The following is a 12,209-nucleotide window of genomic DNA, read 5'->3' as shown; positions in this document are numbered from 1 at the left end:
AGCAAGCCAACCTTGGGGCATCTGTAGTCCCCATGTTCCAAGACCCACCGGGCAGGGCAGCCCCTTCGGCGACCCCCCTTATGCCCCTGCCCCATGTCCTTAGAGCGCTTTTCAGACACTAGCCCATTTGTTCTTGGATACCTCTCTCTATTCAGGCTTGAGAAAACCAGAACACAGGGAAAAAATGGCTCAGAGGCAAAGGTAGAAAGTTCTCCCCTCGCCCCACAAACACCACAACACACCTGGGCCTCTTTCCCAGGCTCTGCACCCAGCACTCCCTCAGGGACTTGCATTTGCAACACGCATTTACACTGGCAACACATTCTAGCGAGGGCCCACTCCTGGAGGCCTGAGCTTCCCTCTGAGGCGGGCAGCCAGCCTTCCCTCAAAACCAAAACCAAACCCACTGCCGTCGGGTCGATTCCGACTCACAGCTACCCTATAGGACAGAGTAGAACTGCCCCATAGAGTTTCCAAGGAGCGCCTGGCAGATTCCAACTGCTGACCTCTTGGTTAGCAGCCGTAGGACTTAACCACTACGCCACCAGCGTTTCCAGCCTTCCCTCACTAATCTGGAATAAAAACAGGAGATCTCTGAGAGGCTGAGGGCCGACAGGCCCCAACCTCAGGACTCAACACTTTTTCCTTCTCCTGGACACCAGGCTCTGACCCACTCCACGGCTCCAGGATGCCCCATGGTATATTCGGCCTAGACACAGGAGTTCCCTGTCCTGCTCTACTTCATCCTCCCACTGATGACCGCAAGGGAATGCTTGGACGTACCGAGGTGGTCAGCAGACGACCCAGTCCCTGCTGGCCCCCAGGGCCTGGGGCCACATTGCTCCCTGCTCTGAATTCTGAAGACAGGAGTTCAGAGGAAAGAGCGTGGATCCTAGAAAATAGAAGGGCCCAGAAAAGCCTGGAGAGTTCCACGGGTGAGCATTCTAACATAGAGAATTAGGACAATAAGGAGCATGATAAAAATGAATCGCTGCTTATATCCCCCTTTTAAGCTCTCTGAGTTGTAACTATAATCAAACCCATGGGGACTGTCACCCTGTAAAACAGGGCCTAGAAGTCAGCCTCCCAGACGGGACCCTTTCCTCCCCGACTTTCCTACAGATAAACCACCTGTTCGTCTGGGACAGAGGCCATGGAAGAGTCGGTTTCCACTTCACAGGCCTCCAGGGAAGACAGGCTAGGAGCCAAAGGAGAACGCCAGAGTCCATCTTTTCCACCTGCTGCCTCTAGGCGAGAGGGGAAAAGAAAACGAAGCCCGAGGTCTCACGAAGGGGTTGAGGCCAGCTGGGTTTGCAAAGTGGACCAGCACAGGCGTCTGGGCGGGCCGGCGTGGCGGCCGTCAGTGCAGGTGTGGTCTGAGCTGAGTCCGAATGAATTGTAGCAAAAGTGCGGGAGCAGAGCAGCTCGGGCTTCAGCCCAATCAAAGGAAACCGATACTGTGCGTTAAAAGCTGGCCTGGCCTTTTCATAGTGGCTGGGGAGCTGGCCGAGCCTTGGGCCGAGTTTCTGACCTCCGCCTTCCTGCTCTCAGCCCTGAACTTGCCTCTAGCTTGAAAGGGCTAATTAAAGCCCAAAGAAAAATCAAACACTTGTTATCTGGCTCCATTACTCCCAGGCTTGGCATTCGCCTGTCTCGCAAAGCTGTGTTCCCTCTGTTCTCTCCAAGGCGACCATGAAGCCTTAGGACCTGCTGCTCTGCACACTTCCACGATGAACTTGGTTTTGTGTGTGGTGGCAGGTAGCAAGGTAGGACAAACACCTGCCTACGACTGATCCCTGCAGCTAAGTCTGCTCCCAAAAGCATCGCCCAAAAAGACAGGGTTTGGAGCAAGTTTTCTACTGAGAAGTGTCAGAAAGCCAGCCCCTCTGATCTCAGAAGGACTCGCTGTTGTTTAACAGGCACAGAACATAAACTTGCCGTTTTCTAACTCGGGTTGCATGAGTGCATGTTTGTGGGTATGTTTGTGTGTGTGTGCATGTGCACATGTGTGGGTATGTGCGTGTGCATGTGTGTGCATGCACGTGTGTGTGTTCGCCTGTGTGAGTACGCATGTGCATGTGTGATGATGCGAGGCAAGAGGAATTCTCCCAAACGCCAGCTTGTTGTGTGATCTTTAGCAATTCATTCATTTGCAGCACCTCAGGGTGTTCAGATGCAAAAGCCCTTCTCTCAGGGCTGTCTCCAAGGCCACTTTCTAATGTAGCTCCCATGGACCAGGTTTGAGTACGTGACATACATACACAGCACAGTGTCAGGCCTGTCTTTCATTGCTTTCACTTACTTGGGAGCAGTCCACAGGTCCCCAAGTTCATAAGCCTGTCTCATAGGTATTGAGTGGCTCTGCCACCACCCCAGATGAAAGGCTCCAGGGGTCAAGTTGAAGTCACTGCAGATGCCAGTGAGGCTCCTACATTCCCTGGCCTGGCTCTGACTGGCCCATTTGTTGCTGCCTTCCTTGGCCCATATCCCTCTCCCACCTCCTTTGTGACAGTCCTGGCTTTTCAGGACCTCAGAAACAGATGACATCTTTTAGCTTCTGTCCATGTACTGGAAAACAGCCTAAGCCTAAAAGGCAGAGCCCCAAAGGCAAACTTTGCAGAGTTCCCTCACTCACCTCACTCTCTCCCACCACACCCCAAATTCCAGTTCTGGAAGAGTGGGCTCACCCACACTGGGTGAGTGGGTGCCAGTGCCCCCTGAGGTCTGCCTGGCTGTAGCTATATGCTATGGAGGAAAACTTACATCTCTTTAAAGCAATCCAAACATAACTCCTGATACAGAATTCCACCCAGGTTTGACCAGGAGTCAAGAATCACATCAGGATTCTTGTGTATTCCTACCTGATGGGTGGGCTATTCTTTCTCATTTTTAAACTAAGATTACAGAAGAGATTTTCTCAAAGTAGGTTTATCATTTTTTTTTCAATAGACTATAAAAAAAGAGTGAGGTAGGGCATCAAAGATGCTAACAGCTGAGCCTTCCAAGTGACTTGAAGAATGATTGAGAAAAAGTGGTACCACTTTGACAATGAACAGGGGTCAAGCTGTAGAAAGACAGGTGCTTCTCATGTTGAGTTACATGTGAGTTAGGCTCGGAGAGGCCAGGAAGTTGGGTCACTTGCCTGGGATCCCCAGCAAGGCAGCTGCCTGGGGTCGGTTCTACCCCATCAGGGCCACAGAGCACTTGAAGGCCTCCTAGCCAGCCTTTCATGCTACCCTTCCTCTGGTCTCCTACAGCCCTCCTGCCACTCAGCACTGCTCTCTGGCTGCTTCCTGTCCTGCAACATGTCTCATCCATTGAACTGTCCACCCAGAAGATGCTTACTAAACACAGTCTGCCCCCTCTCAGCCCTTTTCCAAGCAAGCTCTTCCCTTCTTCTCCCTATATGTTCACTAGACTCTCTCCCACTAGTTCTGCCCCCATTGGGCCGTTTCCTAAAGATACACAAGTTAAAGACATAACTCCCTTCTTTGCTTAGGAAGCACTGAGTATCTGTCAAGGGTGATGGAAAATTTGGCAATGGATACAAGTGATGGTTGCATGCATGATTAACGTAATCGGTGTCACTCAACTGTACATGTAAAAAATGTTGAATTGGCAAATGTTGTGTTGTATATAATTTTACCATAAAAAAATATATATATATAAAGAAAAAACAAAAAACATAACTCCCCTGGAATTCCATCCCTATCCCAAAAGTCAAACAACTTTCACACATTCTCCTCTGTCCCTCATGGTTTTATTCTACGCTCTCAGGAAAGCCATCCCAGACATGCTGGATAAGAAGGGTGGGTACCTGTCTTCTACTCTCACACACTATAATCTAGCCTTCGGCAATGCCCGGTACACATGACACCTACTTAACACGATTCCCACCTATTCCCAGCACTTCCTCTTAGAACCAGTGAGCCAACGCAGAGCAGAACAAAGTATTCCCATAGGAAATCTAAGTTTTAGCTCCAGCTCGGGCTCTTACAAGCTCAGCGTCACAGTCACAGGCCATTTGAGCCGGTGATGATCTGAGTCTGTTGAAGCCCAGAGAAGAGATATGCGTGCCCCCTCTGCAGAACGGAATAGGTATACACACTCCACAGGGTCTACAACACTAAGGCCCTCGCCCCCTACACGGCACCATCCCCACCCTTGGTCCCTCTCAGACTCACCGCACTGCTGCAGGGAATGTCCTTGACCTTGAGCCAGGCCAGGTCCAGCGTGCCCTCGCCGCGGTAGCAGGACTGCAGCCGCTCCTTGATGCGGTCGTTGATCTGCTTCAAGATGAAGACGCACAGGGCTGACTCATCCAGAGACTTCATCTTCCGCTTCTGGCCCTTGGAGAAGACCGTGAAGAGGAGATCATCATCCGGACGGACCCCGAGGGTCCGGGCCAGCACAGCCCCAGCTTTGGACAGGTAGGCGGCCTGCAGCAGGCGGTACTCAACCCCATCGCGCTCACAGCCAATGGGCACCTCCACGTAGGAGTTGAAGGCCGTATCCTCCTTGCAAAGCCTCACCAGCTTGGATGTATAGACCTGCTCCTTTGTGGTGGAGCCCGGGGGAGACACCATCTCAGGCTGCAGGGTCAAAAAGTAGACAAAGTTGCCACTGCTGAAGCCATAGACATAGTAGATATCGAAGTCCGGGATGACAGTGAAGGTGTCCGAAGGGATCTTAATCATCGAGGCCACAAACTCATCATGGAAGACGTAGGCGAACATGCCATCGGCCTCCGAGTTCTTGGTCAGCTTCCTGCTGGAGATGGTGGGAAAATACTCGGGCTTCCCGTCGACTGCCGTGGCAATGAAGAGCTTGTCGTCCAGGTTGCTGTAGGAGACGATCACTCCAAACACAGAGCCACTCTCATTGACTCCGGACAGGTAGTGCTCCTTCTTATGGAAGGGCTCCCCCAGTTTAAAAAGGTCCTCCAGCCTCAGGAGCTTGCAGATGCCCTGGTAGAGGCTCCCACAGGCGATGAGCCTGTTCTCTTTGTAGTCTATGAGCAGCATCTTGTTGACATTGTTGGTGGTGCTCAGCGGCTCATTGCAGGTCTGGACAATACGGGGTGGGTAGCACTTGGGATTGTCCTCGTCCGGCCCTGTCTGGTGGGTCACCAGAACTTTCAGGTCACTGGAGAGCTTGTAGATCCTGTTGACCGCCCCCAAGTAAATGTGCCCTGTCCTTTCATCCACCACCAGATGGTTGAAGCCCTCCGTGGGCTCCCCTCGGAATGTGACCAAAGGCCGCTTCTGAGAGACTGAGGGAGGCTGCCGGGGCAACAGAGTGGAGGAACCCATGCCCACCATCAGGAGATGGGACAGCAGGCAAGTCCAGTTCCAAGGCATGGCTTTCATTTCAGAGATAGGTCCTTGTGGCCACAGCAGCAGTCAGGCAGGGGGTCTCCTCACAGGGCCAGGTCTCAGCGGTGGTGTCTCCCCTACGGCCAGAAAGAAAAGACAGTGACACGGGAAGACAACACCAGAGTCTTAATATCCCCCCATAGCAGCCCTTTCTGGACTCCCAAAGCACTGTCCACATACTCAGTGTTATGAATTGAATGGTGTCCGCAAAAAAGATATATTGACATCCTAAATATCTGGGATATGATGACCTGTATCTGGGAAGGTGATCTGTATGGAAATCGGTTCTTTCTTTGAAGACTTGATTGGTTAAGTTAACGTGAGGTCATACCGGAGTAAGGTGGGTCCTAATGCCTTCCGAGTGGTGCCTAACAAAAGGGGAGAACAGACCCAGAACAGAATTATAAGGGGGACGGGATGAGAAGATGCATCTATAAGCCAAGGAATGCCAAGAAACGTCTGGGGCTACCAGAAGCTTCAAGAGACAAGGGAGGACCTCTGCCTAGAGTGGAGAGAAAGAACATGACCCTGCTGACGCCCTGAATCTGGACTTCTAGAACTGTGCGACAACACATTTCTGTTCTTATAAGCCACAAGCCTTGCAGTATTTTTTATAGCAGCCCTAAGAAACTAAGACACTGAGACAGATAAATGGCAGCTGGAGTTCAACTGGTCCAATCCTCTAACCCCACGAGGTAGGGGACAGCCAGAGCTGGGTGGCCACAGCCCAGGAGGGCATTTCAGCAATAACAACAGTAATAGCCATCATCTTCATCATCACCATCATCATAAAGAGCCGTTGTCTACCGGGTGCTTGACTTTGGGTTGGTTGCTGTCAAGCACCTTCCAGAGAAACAATCTCATTTCATCTTAACAAAGCTTTCAGGGCTGAGTATCTTCCATCTGGTCCTCCAGACCCACTCCCCCTTCCTGTGCCCGGGAGACTGACCCCATGGGCCATACACCAGTGGGCTCCCTGCCCTCGGGCCTGCTCAGGATCATTCAAGGAAGCAGCAGCACCTGGAGGGAGGGGGCTGCCTGCATTGGCTGTGACCTTGTGCAGGACAGCCCTCCTCACACAGCCCCTCTGCCTGTGCATCATCTCCTGCCTCAGCCATGTGGCCCTAGAGGTGGTAACAGGTCCTCACTGTCACTATCTACAAATGCTGAGCTGTCCCTCCCTACTGGGCAGGCGACAGGGTACCACGCTCTGGGAAAGAGTCCCTTTATTAAACTTTGCTAAACTATCAAATTTGAGTGAGCTTTCAGTTTCCTGCTGGGACCCTGACTAATAGCCCTCTGAAGTATTATGGTTGCTCCCATTTTACAGCTAAGAAAACTGAGTTTAGGGACATTATAGAACTTGCACAGCTACAAGGTGTAAAGGCAGGATTTGAACCCAGAATGTCTAAACCGATGGTTGGTTAACGGCTCAGCCACCTCAGTTTGTCCCATCCTTGTGCAGATGGGAGCCACACACAGCTGGATGGCTGAAACCCAACCCCTCCTGTGGGCTCCCTATGACATTCGCTGCCTCTATTGCTCCAGGTCTGTGTCTCCTGAGAGGGCGGCTTTCCTCTCCAGCCTCCTTCACTGGACGGCCTGGTAACTGAGTCCAAATTAGAAACCCACATCCGCCATCCCTTCAACCGGTGGTGGCAGCAGGTCCTCTGAGTCCACTGCCCAACTCCGAGCCCTGGTGTCATTTTAACGGGGCAGATCTTGGCTGCCTCTCGTCGCGGAGCCTCCTCTGAGAGGTTTTCTTTAGAGGGAGAGAGAAAAAATGCCTTCAGAAGCGGTCAGGCAAATAAATAAATAAATACCTTCCCGTGGAACAAAAGAGCTTCCCATTCTAATAGTCTCATTCACTTCCATTCTCGACGCTTTCTGAGTGGGTGACTTCAGATTCCCACCAGTTCATGAGAAATCAGGGCAGGAATTGTCAATGTCTTCTTTGCAGGGCATCTCAGCTCCGTGGAATTTCCCTCTTTCACCCCCAAACCAAAAAAATCAAACCTGTTGCCATCGAATCGATTCCGACTCATGGCAACCCCATGTGCTCCCAAGTAGAACTGTTCTGGAGGGTTTTCAAGGCTGTGATCTTTTCCGGAAGCAGATCACCAGGCCTGTCTTCCACGGTGCCGTTGGGTGGGCTCGATCACCAGCCTTTCGGTACGTAGTCGGGCATAAAGCGTTTGCCCTACCCAGAGGCCTTCCTTTCACCCCCAAGCCCCTCACAAAAAGGGAAGCAATGGGAAGGGGGAGCCCAGCCAGCCACAAACAGCTTCCTAGTGAGGGTGAAGCAACATGGAAGCCAAGGGAAGAAAGACGAAAACAAAATAGAGACAAGCACGTCAGCCAAAGCTACAATGGGAAAGGCAGGTCTTCTCAAGCAAACATCGAGCAGGAGGAAGACCCTGGCCGACGGGGCATCCACAGCCAACCACTGTCCTTCTTTGTCCACAGGAACAAATCAGGGGCCTCCTTTCATTCACCCATTTGGCAAATGTTTGCTCAGAAAACAATCAAAATGTGCAAGACACTGTGGGATACAAGGATGGCTAAGAGGCCGGATCAGGTCCTCGGAGAACTTGTAGAATAATCAGGTAGACGCAACCAGAACCCAAATCACCGCAGCAGGTAGGAAGTTCGATGACATGCTACAGAAAGTGTTAAGGGTTTAGAAGAAGAGAGATGACTTCTAACTAGAGGGCTGCCACCACCTGTCTCTGTTTGTCGTACTGTGGTGGCTTGTGCGTTGCTACGACGCTGGAAGTTATGCCACTGTTATTTCAAAGACCAGCAGGGTGGCCCATGGGACAGGTGCAGACTAAGACAGACTAGGAAGAAAGTCCTGGAAATCTACTGCCAACAATTAGCCAGTGAAAATCCTCAGAGACAACAGAACATTGTTGGATGTAGCGCTAGAAGATGAGCCTCCTAGGTTGGAAGGCACTCAAAATACACAGTGGTCACAACAATGAGTTTACCGACAATCATGAAGATGGCACAGAACCAGGCAACATTCCATTCTGTGGTACACAGGGTTGTTGTGAGTCGCGGCTGACTTGACAACTAACAACAAAAACAACTTGGGGTGAGGGAGCACAGAGAAGGTTGTAGGAGACTTGGGCCAAGTCATGAACTTGGAGGAGACATAAGGAGCCAGGAGGGGGCCCTCCTTGGGGAGGGATCAGCATAAGCAAAAACACAGGATGTATCTGTCAGAACACAGCTCTCGAAAGAGTCGGCTGGAAGATGAGGCTGCAAACAGAGACACCAGCCCTGTCAGACGTCACTGGAAGGCTGAGACTCAAATACACGGTGTTGAGGATAGAAATTGAAAGGATGAAGGGCAACAGCCCCCAGAGAGGAGCCCCCATTTCTCTGTAGATCCAGCCTGTGCCAGGAGAGAGTCTGGAGCTGAGGGGCATGAACCCTGGGAGCGCAGGGTGAGTCAGTCTTGCTCACCAGTGAGTCCACAGCGCCAGACCAGGCCTGGCATATACGTGAGGCTCAACAAGTATTTAATAACCACAGCAGTGGACTCGAACATACTGACAATCCTGAAGATGGCACAGGACCAGTCAACATTTCATTCTGTAACATACAAGGTCACCATGAGTGAGAGCAGACTTAACGGCAACTAACAGCCTTGCTGGCAGAAAGAGGGAGGAAGGAGGGACATCAGTATTTGTAGAGTCCTTGCTGCCCCTTGGCCCTGGGCAGATCGTCTGTTCTCTGGGGCCGGTATTGTTTTACCCACCTTCCTCTTAAGAAAACCTTAGATCTGCAAGGGTGTATGGGTAGTATGTGGCAGAGCTGGGGTTGGAACCCAGGTTCGTATCATCCCAGAGAGGCAGGTGAAGGTCAGGGCTCCACCACCAACCCTTGGGAGGGGATGTGGCGGCAGGCCCTTGGGGGCACCTGCCCGCACTTCAGACAGTGTGCCTGCTCCCCACTGCCTTACCGTACTCACGCACAGAATCACAAGCCAATGAGCACACCCTGTGTTTGAAAGAGGCGAGACGAGGAAGCCTGTAATTATGAATTTACTGAGCAGAAAGGTGCCATGGCTCATTCTCCCTCTTCTATTAGGCACTGAAATGAGACACAGTTATGCATCTCAAACACTTATCACCCTCATCTGGGAATGGTGAAATTACTGTGCCTGGAGGGGAGGGGGACCCCGCAGAAACAATAACGTGTGATAGGAATAACCAGCCTCTCATTTTACACAACACGAAAGGGACTGATTAAAAAACAAATAACAGAAAAATGGAAGAGAAAAGGGAAAAAAACAAGGATGTGGGCTCCAGCCAGCCTCACCAGGGATACGTCAGGCCCTCCCAGAAGTGGCCCAGGGCAGCGCTCCCACCCAGCTCCCAACCCACAGGTAAGCAGAGCCTTGGCCCCCGGCTCCCAGTGCTGTATAAGGTTGCAACATTCTGGCAAAATGGACCTTCCAGGGGGTTCCATTCCAGGCCATCAATCCTCATGAGTGGGGACCCCAACCTAGGAAACCCGCATACCAATTCCAGATCCTCTCTACCAGTTCTCTTTCAGAACATCACTTAGTTGATTTTAAAAGTATTAGAGATCCCAATCCTAGGTATACACCCAAAAGAACTGAAAGCAGGATGTAAACAGAAACTTGTACACCAATGTTCACTGAACCATTATTCATGATAGATAAAAAGTAGAAATAAGCCAAGTGTCCATCAACAGATGAATAATTAAACAAAATGTGGTATATACATACAATGGTGTCTTAGTCATCTAGTGCTGCTGTAACAGAAATACCCCAAGCAGATGGCTTTATTTATTTTCTCACAGTAAAGTAGGCTAGAAGTCCAAATTCAGGGTGTCGGCTACAGGGGAAGGCTCTCTCTCTCTGTCAGCTCTACAGGAAGGGCCTTCTCATCAATCCTCCTCTGGACTACGAGCTTCTCTGCACAGGAACCCCAGGTCCAAAGGATGCGCTCTGCTCCCGGTGCCGCTTTCTTGGTAGTATGAGGTCCCCCCATCTCTCTGCTCACTTCTTTCTTCTATATCTCAAAAGAGATTGCCTCAAGACACAAACCAATGTTGTAGATTGAGTCCTGCCTCACTAACGCAGCTGCCGCCTATCCCACCTCATTAACATTACAGAGGTAAGATTTACGACACAGAGGAAAATCACATCAGAAGACAAAATGGTGCACAATCACAGAATACTGGAAATCATGGCCTAGCCAAACTGATACATGTGTTTTGGGGGGACACAATTCAATCCATGACAAATGGGATATCACTCACCCATAAAGAGAAATGAAGCCCTGATACATGCTACAACATAGATGAACCTAGAAAGCATTATGCTGAGTGAAATAAGTCAGTCACACAAGGAGAAATATTATATGATCTCAGTTGTATGAAACAGGCAAAAGTAGAGAGTCCAAAGTTACCAGGTGGGGGAGGGAAGGGAAATGGAGGAGTCACTGCTCAGGGGGCATTGAATTGTTGTTAATGGCGGTGGAATAATCTGGAATGGCAGGGTGGTAATGGTGCACGACACGATGAACACAATCAATGTCACTGAGGTGTACATGTAGAAATTGTTGAATTGGCCAGTGTTTTAATATGTATGTGTATTTCACCATAATAATAAAAAAAAATGCTCTGGCATAGCATTCAGCCCCATACTGATTTTAAAGGCAAGTAATGAGATGGAGTCACCCCAGAGATGACCCCAGAGGACCCACTGAGCTGGGTCAAGTGCAGAAGAGGCCAGAAGGCAGGAGAACTGAAAAGCTCAGAATCAAACCCAAACACGTTTTCCCTCCTTTGAAATCAGATTCAAGCTCTGAGTGGTCTCAGGGGAAATGGGACTCATTTTTAGAAGCTGATCATCATTTTGATTAAAGAAATTGGGGCTGTCTTTGTTTGATGTGGCAAGTTTTGAAGAGCTCAGACTAATTTTCATGAAATGGCACCATCCTCTCACACTCCTGAGTGCTAAAGAAGAAAGTTATTCTAGAGTAGTTTAAAATAGCAATTACCTTACAAAGCTACTCAGAGTTTACAAAGTGTTTTCGTGTACATTATGTCACCCTGATTTTATTGTTCAAGACAAGCCTATTTGGTAGAAGATGTACGTATGAATATGCCTCCTTTACAGGTAGGGAAACTGAGGCATGAGCAGGTACGGGTCTTGGGCCAGCTCACGCAATGAATCATGTTGGGACTTGGAAAGCTCTTCAGAGCTCCCTCACTTGCTCACAAGGCATTCTCTGATCCTCAGGTCAGAGTCCTGATCCTTGGACCAGGATGGATTAGATTCTAGGATGATGTTTCAAATACAAGTCACGACTCATCGTGAGGTCAGAAACCAACTGAGTGGGTCACAATGAGCTTTCTAAATGAAATAGAAGAGAAAATATTAGAAAATATCACATCTAAGAGGAATTCGTACTGTTTCATGAGACTTTTGTTTCAGTCGTATATATGCATGTATTGAGTGTGATGTACATGTACTTCTCACTGTTGGTTGTGGTCAAAAAAGTCTGAAAGACAGTGTTAGAGGCAGTGGACATCTGTTGTTCTGGCTACCATTCCTTTATCCTCTGGGGACCCTCCCCTTCCCATTCTTTCAGCCCACAAGCTTCCCCTGAAGTTGACTCCACCTCCAGTTCAAGGGCAGGCGCATGACAGTGTCTAAACCAATCAGCACAGACACCACCCCACCCCATGACAGTGATTGGTTCAGGGTGGGGCACCTGGTCCAGTCAGAATCACTGACAGGCAGTAAGACTGTAAATGAGGACACTGAGAGAATGTTCTCGCTCTTTCCCA

General features: G+C 50.0%; 1 protein-coding gene across 25 annotated transcripts in view; it reads right to left on the bottom strand.

Moving 5' to 3' along the window:
- The window catches only part of PLXNA4 (plexin A4), a 516,957-nt gene that overhangs the window by 445,247 nt on the left and 59,501 nt on the right, over positions 1 to 12,209 (bottom strand). For all 25 annotated transcript variants that reach the window (XR_010322602.1, XM_064289709.1, XM_064289711.1 and 22 more), the window contains one exon: positions 4,185 to 5,452. Coding sequence is in view for 24 of the 25 variants with exons in the window: in XM_064289709.1 (XP_064145779.1) it covers positions 4,185 to 5,369 (1,185 nt within the window). In the remaining variant the exon portion in view is untranslated. The remainder of the gene's footprint in view (positions 1 to 4,184; positions 5,453 to 12,209) is intronic.

The sequence above is a fragment of the Loxodonta africana genome, chromosome 8 (assembly GCF_030014295.1).
Source record: "Loxodonta africana isolate mLoxAfr1 chromosome 8, mLoxAfr1.hap2, whole genome shotgun sequence".
NCBI lineage: Eukaryota > Metazoa > Chordata > Mammalia > Proboscidea > Elephantidae > Loxodonta > Loxodonta africana.
The sequence above is the reverse complement of the archived record's forward strand: the minus strand, read 5'-3'. Positions and strand labels throughout refer to the sequence as shown.